Below are 13,091 nucleotides of genomic sequence, written 5' to 3' on the forward strand. Positions count from 1 at the left end.
GTAGTTTTGGACACATGGTACGATCCATAGTTTGGGAATTACGGTATGGTACGATCTGTAGTTCAGGAGTCATGATGCGATCTGTCTTTTGGGAATCATGGTACGACCCGATTTAAGAATCATGGTGCGACCTGTAGTTTCGGACATATGGTACAATCCCTAGTTTGGCAGTCAACGTAAGATGAATAGTTTGGGAGTCATGGTACAATCCCTAGTTTGGGAGTCATGGTACAATCCCTAATTTGGGAGTCATGGTACAATCCGTAGTTTGGGAGTCATGGTACAATCCGTAGTTTGGGAGTCATGGTACAATCCCTAATTTTGGAGTCATGGTACAACCCGTAGTTTGGGAGTCATGGCACGATCTGTAGTTTGGGAGTGTTGGTATGATCCGTTGTTCAAGAGTCATGGTACAACCCGTAGTTTAGGAGTCATGATGCGTAATTGGTTGTCATGGTATGATCTGTAGTTTGGGAGTCATTGTACAATCCATAGTTTAGGAGTCATGGTACAATCTGTAGATTTAGACTCATAGTACAATCCGTAGTTTGGGACTTTTTTTTGGAGTCGTGGTACAATCTGTTGTTTGAGAGTCACAGTACAGTCTGTATTTTGGGAGTCATCTCATGATCCTTAGTTTGGAAGTCATTGTACGATCTGTAGCTTGGGAATCATGGTACGAGCCGTAGTTTGGGAGTTGTGGTATGATCCATAGTTTGGGGATCATGGGAAGATCCGTATTTTAACAATCATGGTGCGATCTGTAGTTTGGTAGTTATGGTACGATCCATAGTTTGGGAATCATAGTATGATCCGTATTTTAAGAGTCATGGTACGATCCATAATTTGTGAGTCATTATATATATGATCTGTAGTTTGTGAAGCACGGTGTGATCCGTAGTTTGTGAGGCACGGTGTGATCCGTAGTTTGTGAGGCACGGTGTGATCCGTAGTTTGAGAGACACGGTGTGATCCGTAGTTTGGGAGGCACGGTGTGATCCGTAGTTTGGGAGGCACGGTGTGATCCGTAGTTTGGGAGGCACGGTGTGATCCGTAGTTTGGGAGGCACGGTGTGATCCGTAGTTTGGGAGGCACGGTGTGATCCGTAGTTTGGGAGGCACGGTGTGATCCGTAGTTTGGGAGGCACGGTGTGATCCGTAGTTTGGGAGGCACGGTGTGATCCGTAGTTTGGGAGGCACGGTGTGATCCGTAGTTTGGGAGGCACGGTGTGATCCGTAGTTTGTGAGGCACGGTGTGATCCGTAGTTTGTGAGGCACGGTGTGATCCGTAGTTTGGGAGGCAAGGTGTGATCCGTAGTTTTGAAGGCACGGTGTGATCCGTAGTTTGAGAGGCACGGTGTGATCCGTAGTTTGGGAGGCACGATGTGATCCGTAGTTTGAGAGGCACGGTGTGATCCGTAATTTAGGAGGCACGGTGTGATCCGTAGTTTGGGAGGCATGAGACGGTCTGTAGTTTGGGAGGTACAGCAGAGTCTATCCTATTAATGTGTTCATGGTTGTGCTGCAAAAAATCCCCGACCTCCTCAAATGTAAGAAACACAACAGAATGAAAGTAATAATTTAATATTCAAAAGTAAAACAGCAATAAAGAAAAGAGATGTCACATAGAGAAAAGAGGAATGTCTCTCTGAGGAACCTGCAACGTGTACTTGTGACATCATAACTGTGGAATCTGACATCATATTCAAGGAACAAGACAACATCTGGTAGTGACATCAGAACCAAGGAACATGGCATCATCATCATCCCAGCTGAGAAGTGTGACCTCATTAGGTAGTGGCATCACAGTCAATAAATGTTATATCATGTAAACTAAAGAACATGGAAACATCTGCAACATAAAATCAGACAGTGACATCACCGCCTAGGAATGTGCCATCAACCTTGACATCACAGTGCAGGGATGTGACATTATCTGGTAATGACATCACAGGTACAGAATGTTACATAAAGTGACATCATATCCCAGGAACATTACAGCATCTGGTAGTGAAATCCCAAATCATCGACTAGTGACATCACAGCATGTTGTACGACATAACAGCTAAAAAAATTCTCTATGCCATGTTTATCACAACCTTACAATGATATCGTTTGTTTGTGACATGAGGAGTGAGAAGATGACATCACAGGCAGATTAACCCTCCACCATTGGGTCCTTCAGCTCCTCCAGTAACTCTGACGCCATCTTCCGCAGTTCTGAGTTGGCTGTATGGGACAGCTCCGTGATGCGGGGCAGGCATTGCTGGACTTCTTCCCATAACATGTGCAGAACATCCGGCTCAAGAACCAAGGACTGGATGAGACGCAGGGTGTGGAGACAGACTTCATTGTCAGGATCTAGGAGGAAGAGACAGGTCATTCCCAACCGAACACGTCTGACCTACTCTGTCTATAATGTAAGGAGCACAGAAGTAACGGATCTGGGAAGACAGGGATCCCATGGAGCAGAAGATACTCCACAGGGGTTCACTAACTCAATAAGAAAGAGTCAGCCCTTCTAATTGCAGTTCTTTCTGCATATTGTATTCCATGTCAGATATACAGTAATATGCCTGTGATGCAGCACTTGTAACACAACTAGTAGGGAGGAAGCCCTTCTTCAGGCTCAAAGGCAGAAAAAAGGCAAAGCACCTCGTAGAGCGGGGATGTTATGTGCGACATGGAATATGCAAAAAGATATCCCAGATATTGGATTTATGGGGTTTGATAAGCAATGGTGGTGGTCATCCTTTGGGAGGAATTGGGTCTGGAAGGGGGTAGTGGGTTGGGCAGATACCCTCCTGTTTATGTTCAATGGAATCATGAGAACTATAGTCTCTGCAGGAGGCTTGTTATGTGCAGGGTTATCCTGGTACCCTGTGCTGACGTCAGGATATACAGGGGTGCATGGACCTTGTGTCATGGAGAAGTTAGACTTAGGGTTAGTTGGCACTAGAACCTCTGTTGAGCATACTTGAATAAAGCACTTGAGATGAGATATAGCACTATTAGCTGTAATACTGTCTACCCATACACTACATATGGAGATAAGAGATCCTGCTCCCTAACTCTCAAATAGAAGCACCATATTGGACATTATAGAGAGGTACTGAGCAGTATAGATGTGAATAAAGCACTTGAGATGACATATAGCACTATTAGCTGTAATAACGTATCCCCATTGACTACATATGGAGAGAGTATATTCTGCTCCGTATTTCTCACTCAGAAGCTCTATATGGGACATAATAGAGAGGTACTGGGCAGTATAGATGTGACTAAAGCACTTGGGGTGAGATATAGCACTTACAATTAGCTGCAATAATGTCTCCCCTTAGGCTACAGAGAGAAAGTAGATCCTGCTTCCTCCGTACAGGACATTATAGGGAGGTAAATGGAGGGGTGGCCATGCTTGTGCCCTGTGGAAATAGCCTAGTGCACTCAATCTGCTTTTTTTGGAAGTTCCATAGAAAGAAATGGAGAGCACGCTACACATGTGCAGTCTGCTCTCCTTCCTTTTGTGGGCCCTGTTCTAGAGATAGGTGCAGGTCTCACCTCTGGGACCTGCACCTATCAGACATATCCTAGTGATATGCCACCAAAGTGCAAGATGGGCCAAGACCTTTAAGGATATGTTATTGTTAGAGGTTCTTGATTTGGGTCTCCTTGTAGTAAAGTTTTAGCAATAATCGAAGTATCTGTGACTGCTGTAGGGGTGCCGACTCCTCAACACCCACATCACGGCCACTCACTGACTACTCTTCCATGCTCTGTGAGGCTAAAGGGACATGTGTAGAACATTTCACTTTGCAGGGAATATGCTCTCTTTCTGCTACAAGTCATAGATGTCAGACTGCGCAGTGGCAATCTGCTGACGTCTCTGTCTAATGTTTTATTTTGTGGCGGTCTCTCTAAATTCCACTCTGGGAGGTATGTGGTGGGATGAATCCTGAAGACTGTGGGGGAAGGGGAATCGGCTGCAGCCTGCAAGAAAATTGCCTAAGGGGAGAAGATTTATACAAGTGCAAGAGAACACCCTGAAACATAAAAGGAAGTTACAGAGGACTCCCCAAGACGACCTGTCAGCAGAATGCTCCTCTTCTGTTATTCCACACAGAGGATGATAGAATTTTAAGCAGCTCAGTGGTTAACACTGTACGGGAGAATGGTGGCTCAGTGATCAGCACCGGTGGACAGCATAGTGACTCACTGGTTAGCACTGGGATCCTGTGTTCCAATCTGATCAAGGATAACATATTCACTGAGTTTCTATGTTCTCCCTCTGTTTGCGTGTGCGTTCCTCCCACAAAATGAGCTCCACTGGGGAAAGCGAGTGATGATGTCTGTACAGCGCTGTGGAATATGTCAGTGATATATAAGTGATGGGAATGTCTGTACAGCGCTGTGGAATATGTCAGTGATATATAAGTGATGAGAATGTCTGTACAGCGCTGTGGAATATGTCAGTGATATATAAGTGATGAGAATGTCTGTACAGCGCTGTGGGATATGTCAGTGATATATAAGTGATGAGAATGTCTGTACAGCGCTGTGGAATATGTCAGTGATATATAAGTGATGAGAATGTCTGTACAGCGCTGTGGAATATGTCAGTGATATATAAGTGATGAGAATGTCTGTGGAATATGTCAGTGATATATAAGGGATGAGAATGTCTGTACAGCACTGTGGAATATGTCAGGGATATATAAGGGATGAGAATGTCTGTACAGCGATGTGGAATATGTCAGTGATATATAAGTGATGAGAATGTCTGTACAGCGCTGTGGAATATGTCAGTGATATATAAGTGATGAGAATGTCTGTACAGCGCTGTGGAATATGTCAGTGATATATAAGTGATGAGAATGTCTGTCTGTACAGCGCTGTGGAATATGTCAGTGATATATAAGTGATGAGAATGTCTGTACAGCGCTGTGGAATATGTCAGTGATATATAAGTGATGAGAATGTCTGTACAGCGCTGTGGAATATGTCAGTGATATATAAGGGATGAGAATGTCTGTACAGCGCTGTGGAATATGTCAGTGATATATAAGTGATGAGAATGTCTGTACAGCGCTGTGGAATATGTCAGTGATATATAAGTGATGAGAATGTCTGTACAGCGCTGTGGAATATGTCAGTGATATATAAGGGATGAGAATGTCTGTACAGCGCTGTGGAATATGTCAGTGATATATAAGGGATGAGAATGTCTGTACAGCGATGTGGAATATGTCAGTGATATATAAGTGATGAGAATGTCTGTACAGCGCTGTGGAATATGTCAGTGATATATAAGTGATGAGAATGTCTGTACAGCGCTGTGGAATATGTCAGTGATATATAAGTGATGAGAATGTCTGTACAGCGCTGTGGAATATGTCAGTGATATATAAGTGATGAGAATGTCTGTACAGCGCTGTGGAATATGTCAGTGATATATAAGGGATGAGAATGTCTGTACAGCGCTGTGGAATATGTCAGTGATATATAAGGGATGAGAATGTCTGTACAGCGCTGTGGAATATGTCAGTGATATATAAGGGATGAGAATGTCTGTACAGCGCTGTGGAATATGTCAGTGATATATAAGGGATGAGAATGTCTGTACAGCGATGTGGGATATGTCAGTGATATAGAAGTGATGAGAATGTCTGTACAGCGCTGTGGAATATGTCAGTGATATATAAGTGATAAGAATGTCTGTACAGCGCTGTAGAGTATGTCAGTGACATATAAGTGGTAAGAATATCTGTACAGCGCTGTGGAGTATGTCAGTGATATGTGTAAGGCCGATTCATTGGCCTGTATTTGTGGGAGGGGCTTGGCTGCCTACTTCAACGGCCAGCGCCCCTCCCACCTTGTACGACGTCGCAGAGTTTCCTGCAAGCACGATCGTACCTGGAGGTTCAGTCGTCAGGCGGGGGTAAGAAGCTGCTTCAGCAGCATGCAGGATTCCTGTCCGGCCGGCGGGGTCGGCCCCCTAAGCAAGGGGGGGCTTACACTCACTGGAGCATTGTGCCAGAGTGCCGCTCGGCTCTCCACGTGGCATCGACTTCAGCCGGCGGGGGGCGGGGCCCATGATAGGAGGGCTCCCCCTTCCCCCGGTCTAAATGCGGCGCCCCACGCGGCATCGTTCAGGTACCGGCGGGGGGCGGGGCCCATGAGGAGTTAGGGGCTCCCCCTACGCCGGTTCTCAGAGCCAGGGGGCTGCGCTGCTCCCCACGTGGTAGGCGTGCCCAGCCGGCGGTGGGTCGGCCCCCTAGGCGAAGGGGGGGCACCCCCGCACTGGGCACTCTGCCAGGGAGCTGTGCGGCCCCCCACGCGGCAACATTCATTAACCGCTGGTGGGCGGGGCCCAGGATGAAATAAGGGCTCCCCCTACCCCAGTTCTCTATGCCAGGGGGCTGCGCTGCTCCCTACATGGTAGGCGTGCCCAGCCGGCGGTGGGTCGGCCCCTTAGGCGAAGTGGGGCACCCCCGCACTGGGCACTCTGCCAGGGAGCTGTGCGGCCCCCCAAGCGGCAACGTTCACTGACTGGTGGGGGCGGGGCCCATGATGAAATAGGGGCTCCCCCTACACCGGTTCTTTTGCCAGGGAGCTGCGCTGCTCCCCACGTGGTAGGCATGCCCAGTCGACGGCGGGTCGGCCCCTTAGGCGAAGGGGGGCACCCCCGCACTGGGCGCTCTGCCAGGGAGCCGCGGGAGCTCCCCACGTGGCACACGGGCCGTGTTGGTGAGGGGCGGGGGCCACGGTGTAGTAGAGGGCTGCCCCGGTTCACGATGCCAGGGAGCTACGCTGCTCCCCACGCGGTTATCGTGGAAGGGTGCGGGGGACGCCGTGGCCCCGTTCCTCACCTTCATTAAAGTCTGGCACGGGCCGCCGTGCCGTGTAGATAGGCAGGGATCCGTGACGATAACACCAGGCTCGGTCAAGGGGAGTAAATGTAGCTTCCTTCTGCCGGCCGTACATAGGGTTGCCAGCTCATGTTCCATCATTCATATCTTACTTATTCGTACGGTTCCTTACAACGCGTGCACAATCCAGGGTTGATGCTTTAATTGTTTTGCTTCTAGGTCCTAATTTTGTCTTGATTACATCCTGAGATTGTGGCTTGTCGGCAAGGTAGTAGGGGTACACGTTGGGGAGGGGGGAGGAGAGCACTCACTAGCGGGGTTGTGTCTCATGCACTGTCTCACGTCCAGGTTGTGCTGTTTTACAAGCTTTCCGCGGTGGTCAGTCCATAGATTTTCTGAGCGGGTAAGTGCACCATATTTCCTCTGTGTGTTACTTTCTGGGTGTCGGTTTCCTGGCCACTCCTTCACGGTCCTCCTGTGGTTAGTGTGCAGAGCTGCACGGGGGCGGGGCACTTTTCCAGGCACTATTGAAAAAAAAAAAAAGGGCAGGTTTACTGGTGCTGGTGGTCGCCCAGTTTAGCCGGTCAATTTACGTTACTGTTTCCACAGCTGTGATGTCACACGCATCGGATATCGTTGAGGCATCTATGGACGAGAATGTGGCAGGAATGTCCGAAGGGGGCAGTATACCGTCCCTGCGAGCATGGACTATCCCTAAGCTTATGTCGGAACTTACGAAGAGGGGTATCCCTTTCCCGGCTGCCGCCAGGAAGGCGGAATTATATCGGCTGTGGAAAGACTCTGTGGCGCCAAGTCAAGATGATCTCCCCATGACCACGGTGCAAACATCGCTCGCTCAGTTACATGTCATGCTGAACAGCCTAACATCAGCTGTCACTTCAATGCAAGCGAGGTTGGAGTCAGTCGAGTCTCGAGGCTCGGTCATTCCTGTTTCTCCCCCTGAGGTTCCGGTCGCCACCACCTCCGCTGCGGGGGAAACTCGTACTACCCTGGCCGTTCCCAATGTGTCTCCTGCTCATTTCGTTCCGGCCAACGTCAGGAAAGATATCTTAGAGGGTAGGGATGTTAACCTTGCTTCTTTACTGATAGCCTCCAGGGACTTGTCCGACAATAAAGTTATAGCTTGCAGGGAAGTCTCGGTTTTGCTGAGAGGCCGTGACCACAGGCTCAACCGCAAGTTGACCATCCCAGAGTTCGTCATGGCGTTCAGCCTTTTCAGAGATGTAATATGTTCTGTTAGGCCTGACAGGAGGGAGGAACTCGATCTGTACCTTTTTCGAGTTACAGAGTTGGGATATAAGTACGGAGGGTGTTCGTTTTACGATTACCATTGTTCTTTTGCAGCCAAAGCAGCGGCAGCGTTAACGCAATTTCAATTTGTTACAAATTGGTCCAACTTAGACACAGAATTGTTTTGCAGGCATTTTGCGGGTCTGAAAGCTCCCTCCTGTTCCGCTTGTCAGTCCATCTTCCACTCTACCGAGTGGTGCCATAAATCAGCCGCCAGTACGCCGTCCTACCCTTCCGGTTCGTCGGCCGGGCCACTCAATGTCTTCAGGGCACCTAGTTCAGTTGACAAGTTAGGCCGGCCCATTGTTCAGTTGGGTAGGGCCCAGATTTGTAATAATTATAACTTCGGATCTTGTAATTTTGGTCAATGCCGTCTGCTGCACATCTGAACCAATTGCTTTAGGGCCCATCCCAGAGTCGCATGCTCATTAAAATCAGTTAAAGCCTACATGAGTGTGGTCAATACCGATTGTTTACGGGGGTATTTGCAAGGTCATCATAATCCAGGGTTCGTGCAGTTTCTGATTTCAGGATTCTGCGGGGGCTTTCATACAGGGTTAATCATGACACCAGAATACACGTATAAGTGCAAGAACCTTCAGTCTGCCGAGAGGAATCCTGATTCTGTAGACAAACTAATAGAGTCCGAGTTGGGTAAGGGTTTCTTGATCGGTCCCTTCAAAGTGCCCCCCCTTTCAGCGGTGGAGAGTTAGTCCCGGTGGAGTGGTCACGGGCAAATTTAGCAAGAAGGAGAGACTTATCATCGACCTGTCAGCCCCACATGGTTCCCATGTCCCTAGTCTTAACGCCCTCATTCCTTCAGAGGAAGTGGGCATGAGGTATTCTTCTATTGACCAGGCCATCGCCATTATCACGCAGTTAGGACCCGGATCGATGTTGTCTAAGGCGGATATATCGGACTCCTTTAAGTTATTCCCATTATGCCAGCGCTCTGGCAGTGGCACGGCATTAAGTGGAAGGACCAATACTATTTTTCCACCAAACTCACCTTCGGTTCTAAGAGCAGCCCGTGGCTCTTTGATTAGTTGGCTCAGGCCCTCCATTGGGTTTTAGAACATAAGGTCCGCTGTGAATTTGTTGGGGAAGTTATTGAGGTGTTTCTCCCAGTTAGGTGTCCCGGTCTCCCCCAAGAAAGTAGAAGGCCCGTCCACAGTCATCACCTTCCTGGGCATCGAACTGGACTCGCAGGACATGTTAGCCAGGTTACCATCGGACAAACTAGTTAGAATTAGGGAAGTCATTCACAGGTTTTCTGTCACAACCGTGGTCACCAAGGCGGATTTACAGTCGCTACTGGGTATGTTGAATTTCGCCATGTGTATCATTCCGCAAGGCAGGTCGTTCATCTCCCGCTTGCTGGTGCTCCTGACCACGGCCCCGGAACAAGACAGCCCAGTGCGTCTGAATAGTCAGGCCTTAGCTGACCTTCACATGTGGGACCACTTTCTTTGCCAGTGGAACGGGGTGTCTTTGTTTATACCCGAGTTGTCTAGCCAATCCCCTGTAGTCTTTTCGGACGCGGCTGCTAGCTCAGGTTTTGCTGCTATTTTTGGCACCCACTGGGTCGCAGACGAATGGCCTGCTGAGGTGAGACAGATCCCAGGTTTCATACAAACCTCAGCGCTGTTCGAACTGTACCCCATTGTGGTGGCCGCCCACGTGTGGGGCAGTCGCTGGGTAAATCGCTCTGTTTTGTTCGTAACTGATAACGCTGCGGTGGTAGATATTTTAAATAGTGGGTTGTCTAAATCCTCTTATGTCATGTGTCTCTTGAGACGGTTAGTTCAACTCTCCCTACATTATCATTTCTGTGTCGCATAGTACGCATGTGCCAGGTCCGCAAAATGTGGCTGCTGACGCTTTATCGAGGGCTAATTTCTCCCTTTTCTTGCAGGTCATGCCAGAGGCAGATGTTGTGGGCGCTACCGTCCCCCCTCACGAGTCACTAATACTAGTGTGATCGGTCACCTAGAGACGGCCCACGCTTTACTAGCCAAGTCCCTTTCACCAAACACGACCAGGGCATATAACACCGGGTAGAGGGCGTTTTGCAGGTTTCAGGGGGAATGTCCTCAGGGAGAGTCCAGTTTTGTGGAGTATATCCTTGCTTTCATTGGCTACTGCCACTCGGAGCTCAAGCTGTCCCACAACACAGTGAAGTCATACTTGTCGGGGGTGCAGCATTTCCTCTCTGTCAGTCATCCTGAACGGGCATCAGTGTTTTCTATGCATGCTGTCAAAGCTACGTTGAGGGGTCTGAGCAGATGTGGATCCGGAGGCAAAGTGCGCAGACAAGCTGTTACTGGGCTCCTTTTCCGTAACCTGTCCGACATCCTGGATCCTTTCGGGGTTTTGCCCAGCCTGGTGCTCAAATCCGCTGTTTATTTAGCCTTCTATGGCTTCTTGAGACCTGGGGAGTTTACTTGTTCTCCTGGTAGTGGCAAGTTTCTCACAGTCGGCCAGTTGGTCCAGAGCGCCGAGGGTTACGTGCTACTACTCAGGACGTCCAAGACCTCGCAGATGGGTCCCCCAGTCCCAGTGTCCTATTTCCCCATGTCTCATCAATGGTGCCCTGTCACAGTCTTCCGTCAGTTGCAATCAGCATTAGCTGGGTTCGGGCCAGATAGTCCTCTATTGCCGTTCGGGGTGGTACCACTCGCTACTCATCAGTTCGTGTCCCACGTACGCTCCTTAGTGGCCAGTTTGGGCGGTGACCCAGCTGCGATCTCAGGACACTTATTTCGCATAGGTGCCGCATCCGCGGCCTCCAAGAATCAGGTACCAGCGCATGTCATCCAGAAGTTAGGGTGTTGGCGCTCCGCGTGTTTTAGCCGTTATATACCTCACCCCAAAACTGAGATGTCAATGGCTTTCCAAAGTTTGGTTTTGTGAGTTATGTTGTATTAAATTACTCCTGCTAATCAGTGTGTCTTTTGCCCTCTTTCAGGCGTCCCTACTACGGCGCGGTTGCGGCATAACTCTAACCGCTTAGGGGCAGGGTAATTAGGTAGGACGGGGTGCGTTCTCTTGGTTGCCACGACCACAAATAAGTGATGAGAATGTCTGTACAGCGCTGTGGAATATGTCAGTGATATATAAGTGATGGGAATGTTTGTACAGCGCTGTGGAATATGTCAGTGATATATAAGTGATGAGAATGTCTGTACAGCGCTGTGGAATATGTCAGTGATATATAAGTGATGAGAATGTCTGTACAGCGCTGTGGAATATGTCAGTGATATATAAGTGATGAGAATGTCTGTACAGCGCTGTGGAATATGTCAGTGATATATAAGTGATGAGAATGTCTGTACAGCGCTGTGGAATATGTCAGTGATATATAAGGGATGAGAATGTCTGTACAGCGCTGTGGAATATGTCAGTGATATATAAGGGATGAGAATGTCTGTACAGCGCTGTGGAATATGTCAGTGATATATAAGTGATAAGAATGTCTGTACAGCGCTGTGGAATATGTCAGTGATATATTAGTGATGAGAATGTCTGTACAGCGCTGTGGAATATGTCAGTGATATATAAGTGATGAGAATGTCTGTACAGCGCTGTGGAATATGTCAGTGATATATATGTGATGAGAATGTCTGTACAGCGCTGTGGAATATGTCAGTGATATATAAGTGATGAGAATGTCTGTACAGCGCTGTGTAATATGTCAGTGATATATAAGTGATGAGAATGTCTGTACAGCGCTGTGGAATATGTCAGTGATATACTGTATAAGTGATAAGAATGTCTGTACAGCGCTGTGGAATATGTCAGTGATATATAAGTGATGATAATGTCTGTACAGCGCTATGGAATATGTCAGTGATATATAAGTGATGAGAATGTCTGTACAGCGCTGTGGAATATGTCAGTGATATATAAGTGATGACAATGTCTGTACAGCGCTGTGAAATATGTCAGTGATATATAAGTGATGAGAATGTTTGTCCAGCGCTGTGGAATATGTCAGTGATATATAAGTGATGAGAATGTCTGTACAGCGCTGTGGAATATGTCAGTGATATATAAGTGATGAGAATGTCTGTACAATGCTGTGGAATATGCCAGTGATATATAAGGGATGAGAATGTCTGTACAGCGCTGTGGAATATGCCAGTGATATATAAGGGATGAGAATGTCTGTACAGCGCTGTGGAATATGTCAGTGATATATAAGGGATGAGAATGTCTGTACAGCGCTGTGGGATATGTCAGTGATATATAAGTGATGAGAATGTCTGTACAGCGCTGTGGAATATGTCAGTGATATATAAGTGATGAGAATGTCTGTACAGCGCTGTGGAATATGTCAGTGATATATAAGTGATGAGAATGTCTGTACAGCGCTGTGGAATATGTCAGTGATATATAAGTGATGAGAATGTCTGTACAGCGCTGTGGAATATGTCAGTGATATATAAGTGATGAGAATGTCTGTACAGCGCTGTGGAATATGTCAGTGATATATAAGTGATGAGAATTTCTGTCCAGCGCTGTGAAATATGCCAGTGATATATAAGGGATGAGAATGTCTGTACAGCGCTGTGGGATATGTCAGCGATATATAAGTGATGAGAATGTCTGTACAGCGCTGTGGAATATGTCAGCGATATATAAGTGATGAAAATTTCTGTACAGCGCTGTGGAATATGTCAGTGATATATAGTGATGATAATGTCTGTACAGCGCTGTGGAATATGTCAGTGATATATAGTGATGAGAATGTCTGTACAGCGCTGTGGAATATGTCAGTGATATATAAGTGATGAGAATGTCTGTACAGCGCTGTGGAATATGTCAGTGATATATAAGGGATGAGAATGTCTGGACAGCGCTGTGGAATATGTCAGTGATATATCAGTGATGAGAATGTCTGGACAGCGCTGTG

The 13,091-nt window shown here is 47.6% G+C and overlaps 1 protein-coding gene across 1 annotated transcript in view; it reads right to left on the minus strand.

Moving 5' to 3' along the window:
• Positions 1 to 1,662: 1,662 nt before the first annotated feature.
• Positions 1,663 to 13,091, minus strand: part of LOC120984668 (heat shock factor 2-binding protein-like) — a 68,522-nt gene continuing 57,093 nt past the window's right edge. Inside the window, exon 7 of the mRNA XM_040413422.1 lies at positions 1,663 to 2,360. Within this exon, the coding sequence (XP_040269356.1) occupies positions 2,158 to 2,360 (203 nt within the window). The 3' untranslated portion in view covers positions 1,663 to 2,157. The remainder of the gene's footprint in view (positions 2,361 to 13,091) is intronic.

Source organism: Bufo bufo, unplaced genomic scaffold, assembly GCF_905171765.1.
Source record: "Bufo bufo unplaced genomic scaffold, aBufBuf1.1, whole genome shotgun sequence".
Taxonomy (NCBI): Eukaryota; Metazoa; Chordata; class Amphibia; order Anura; family Bufonidae; genus Bufo; species Bufo bufo.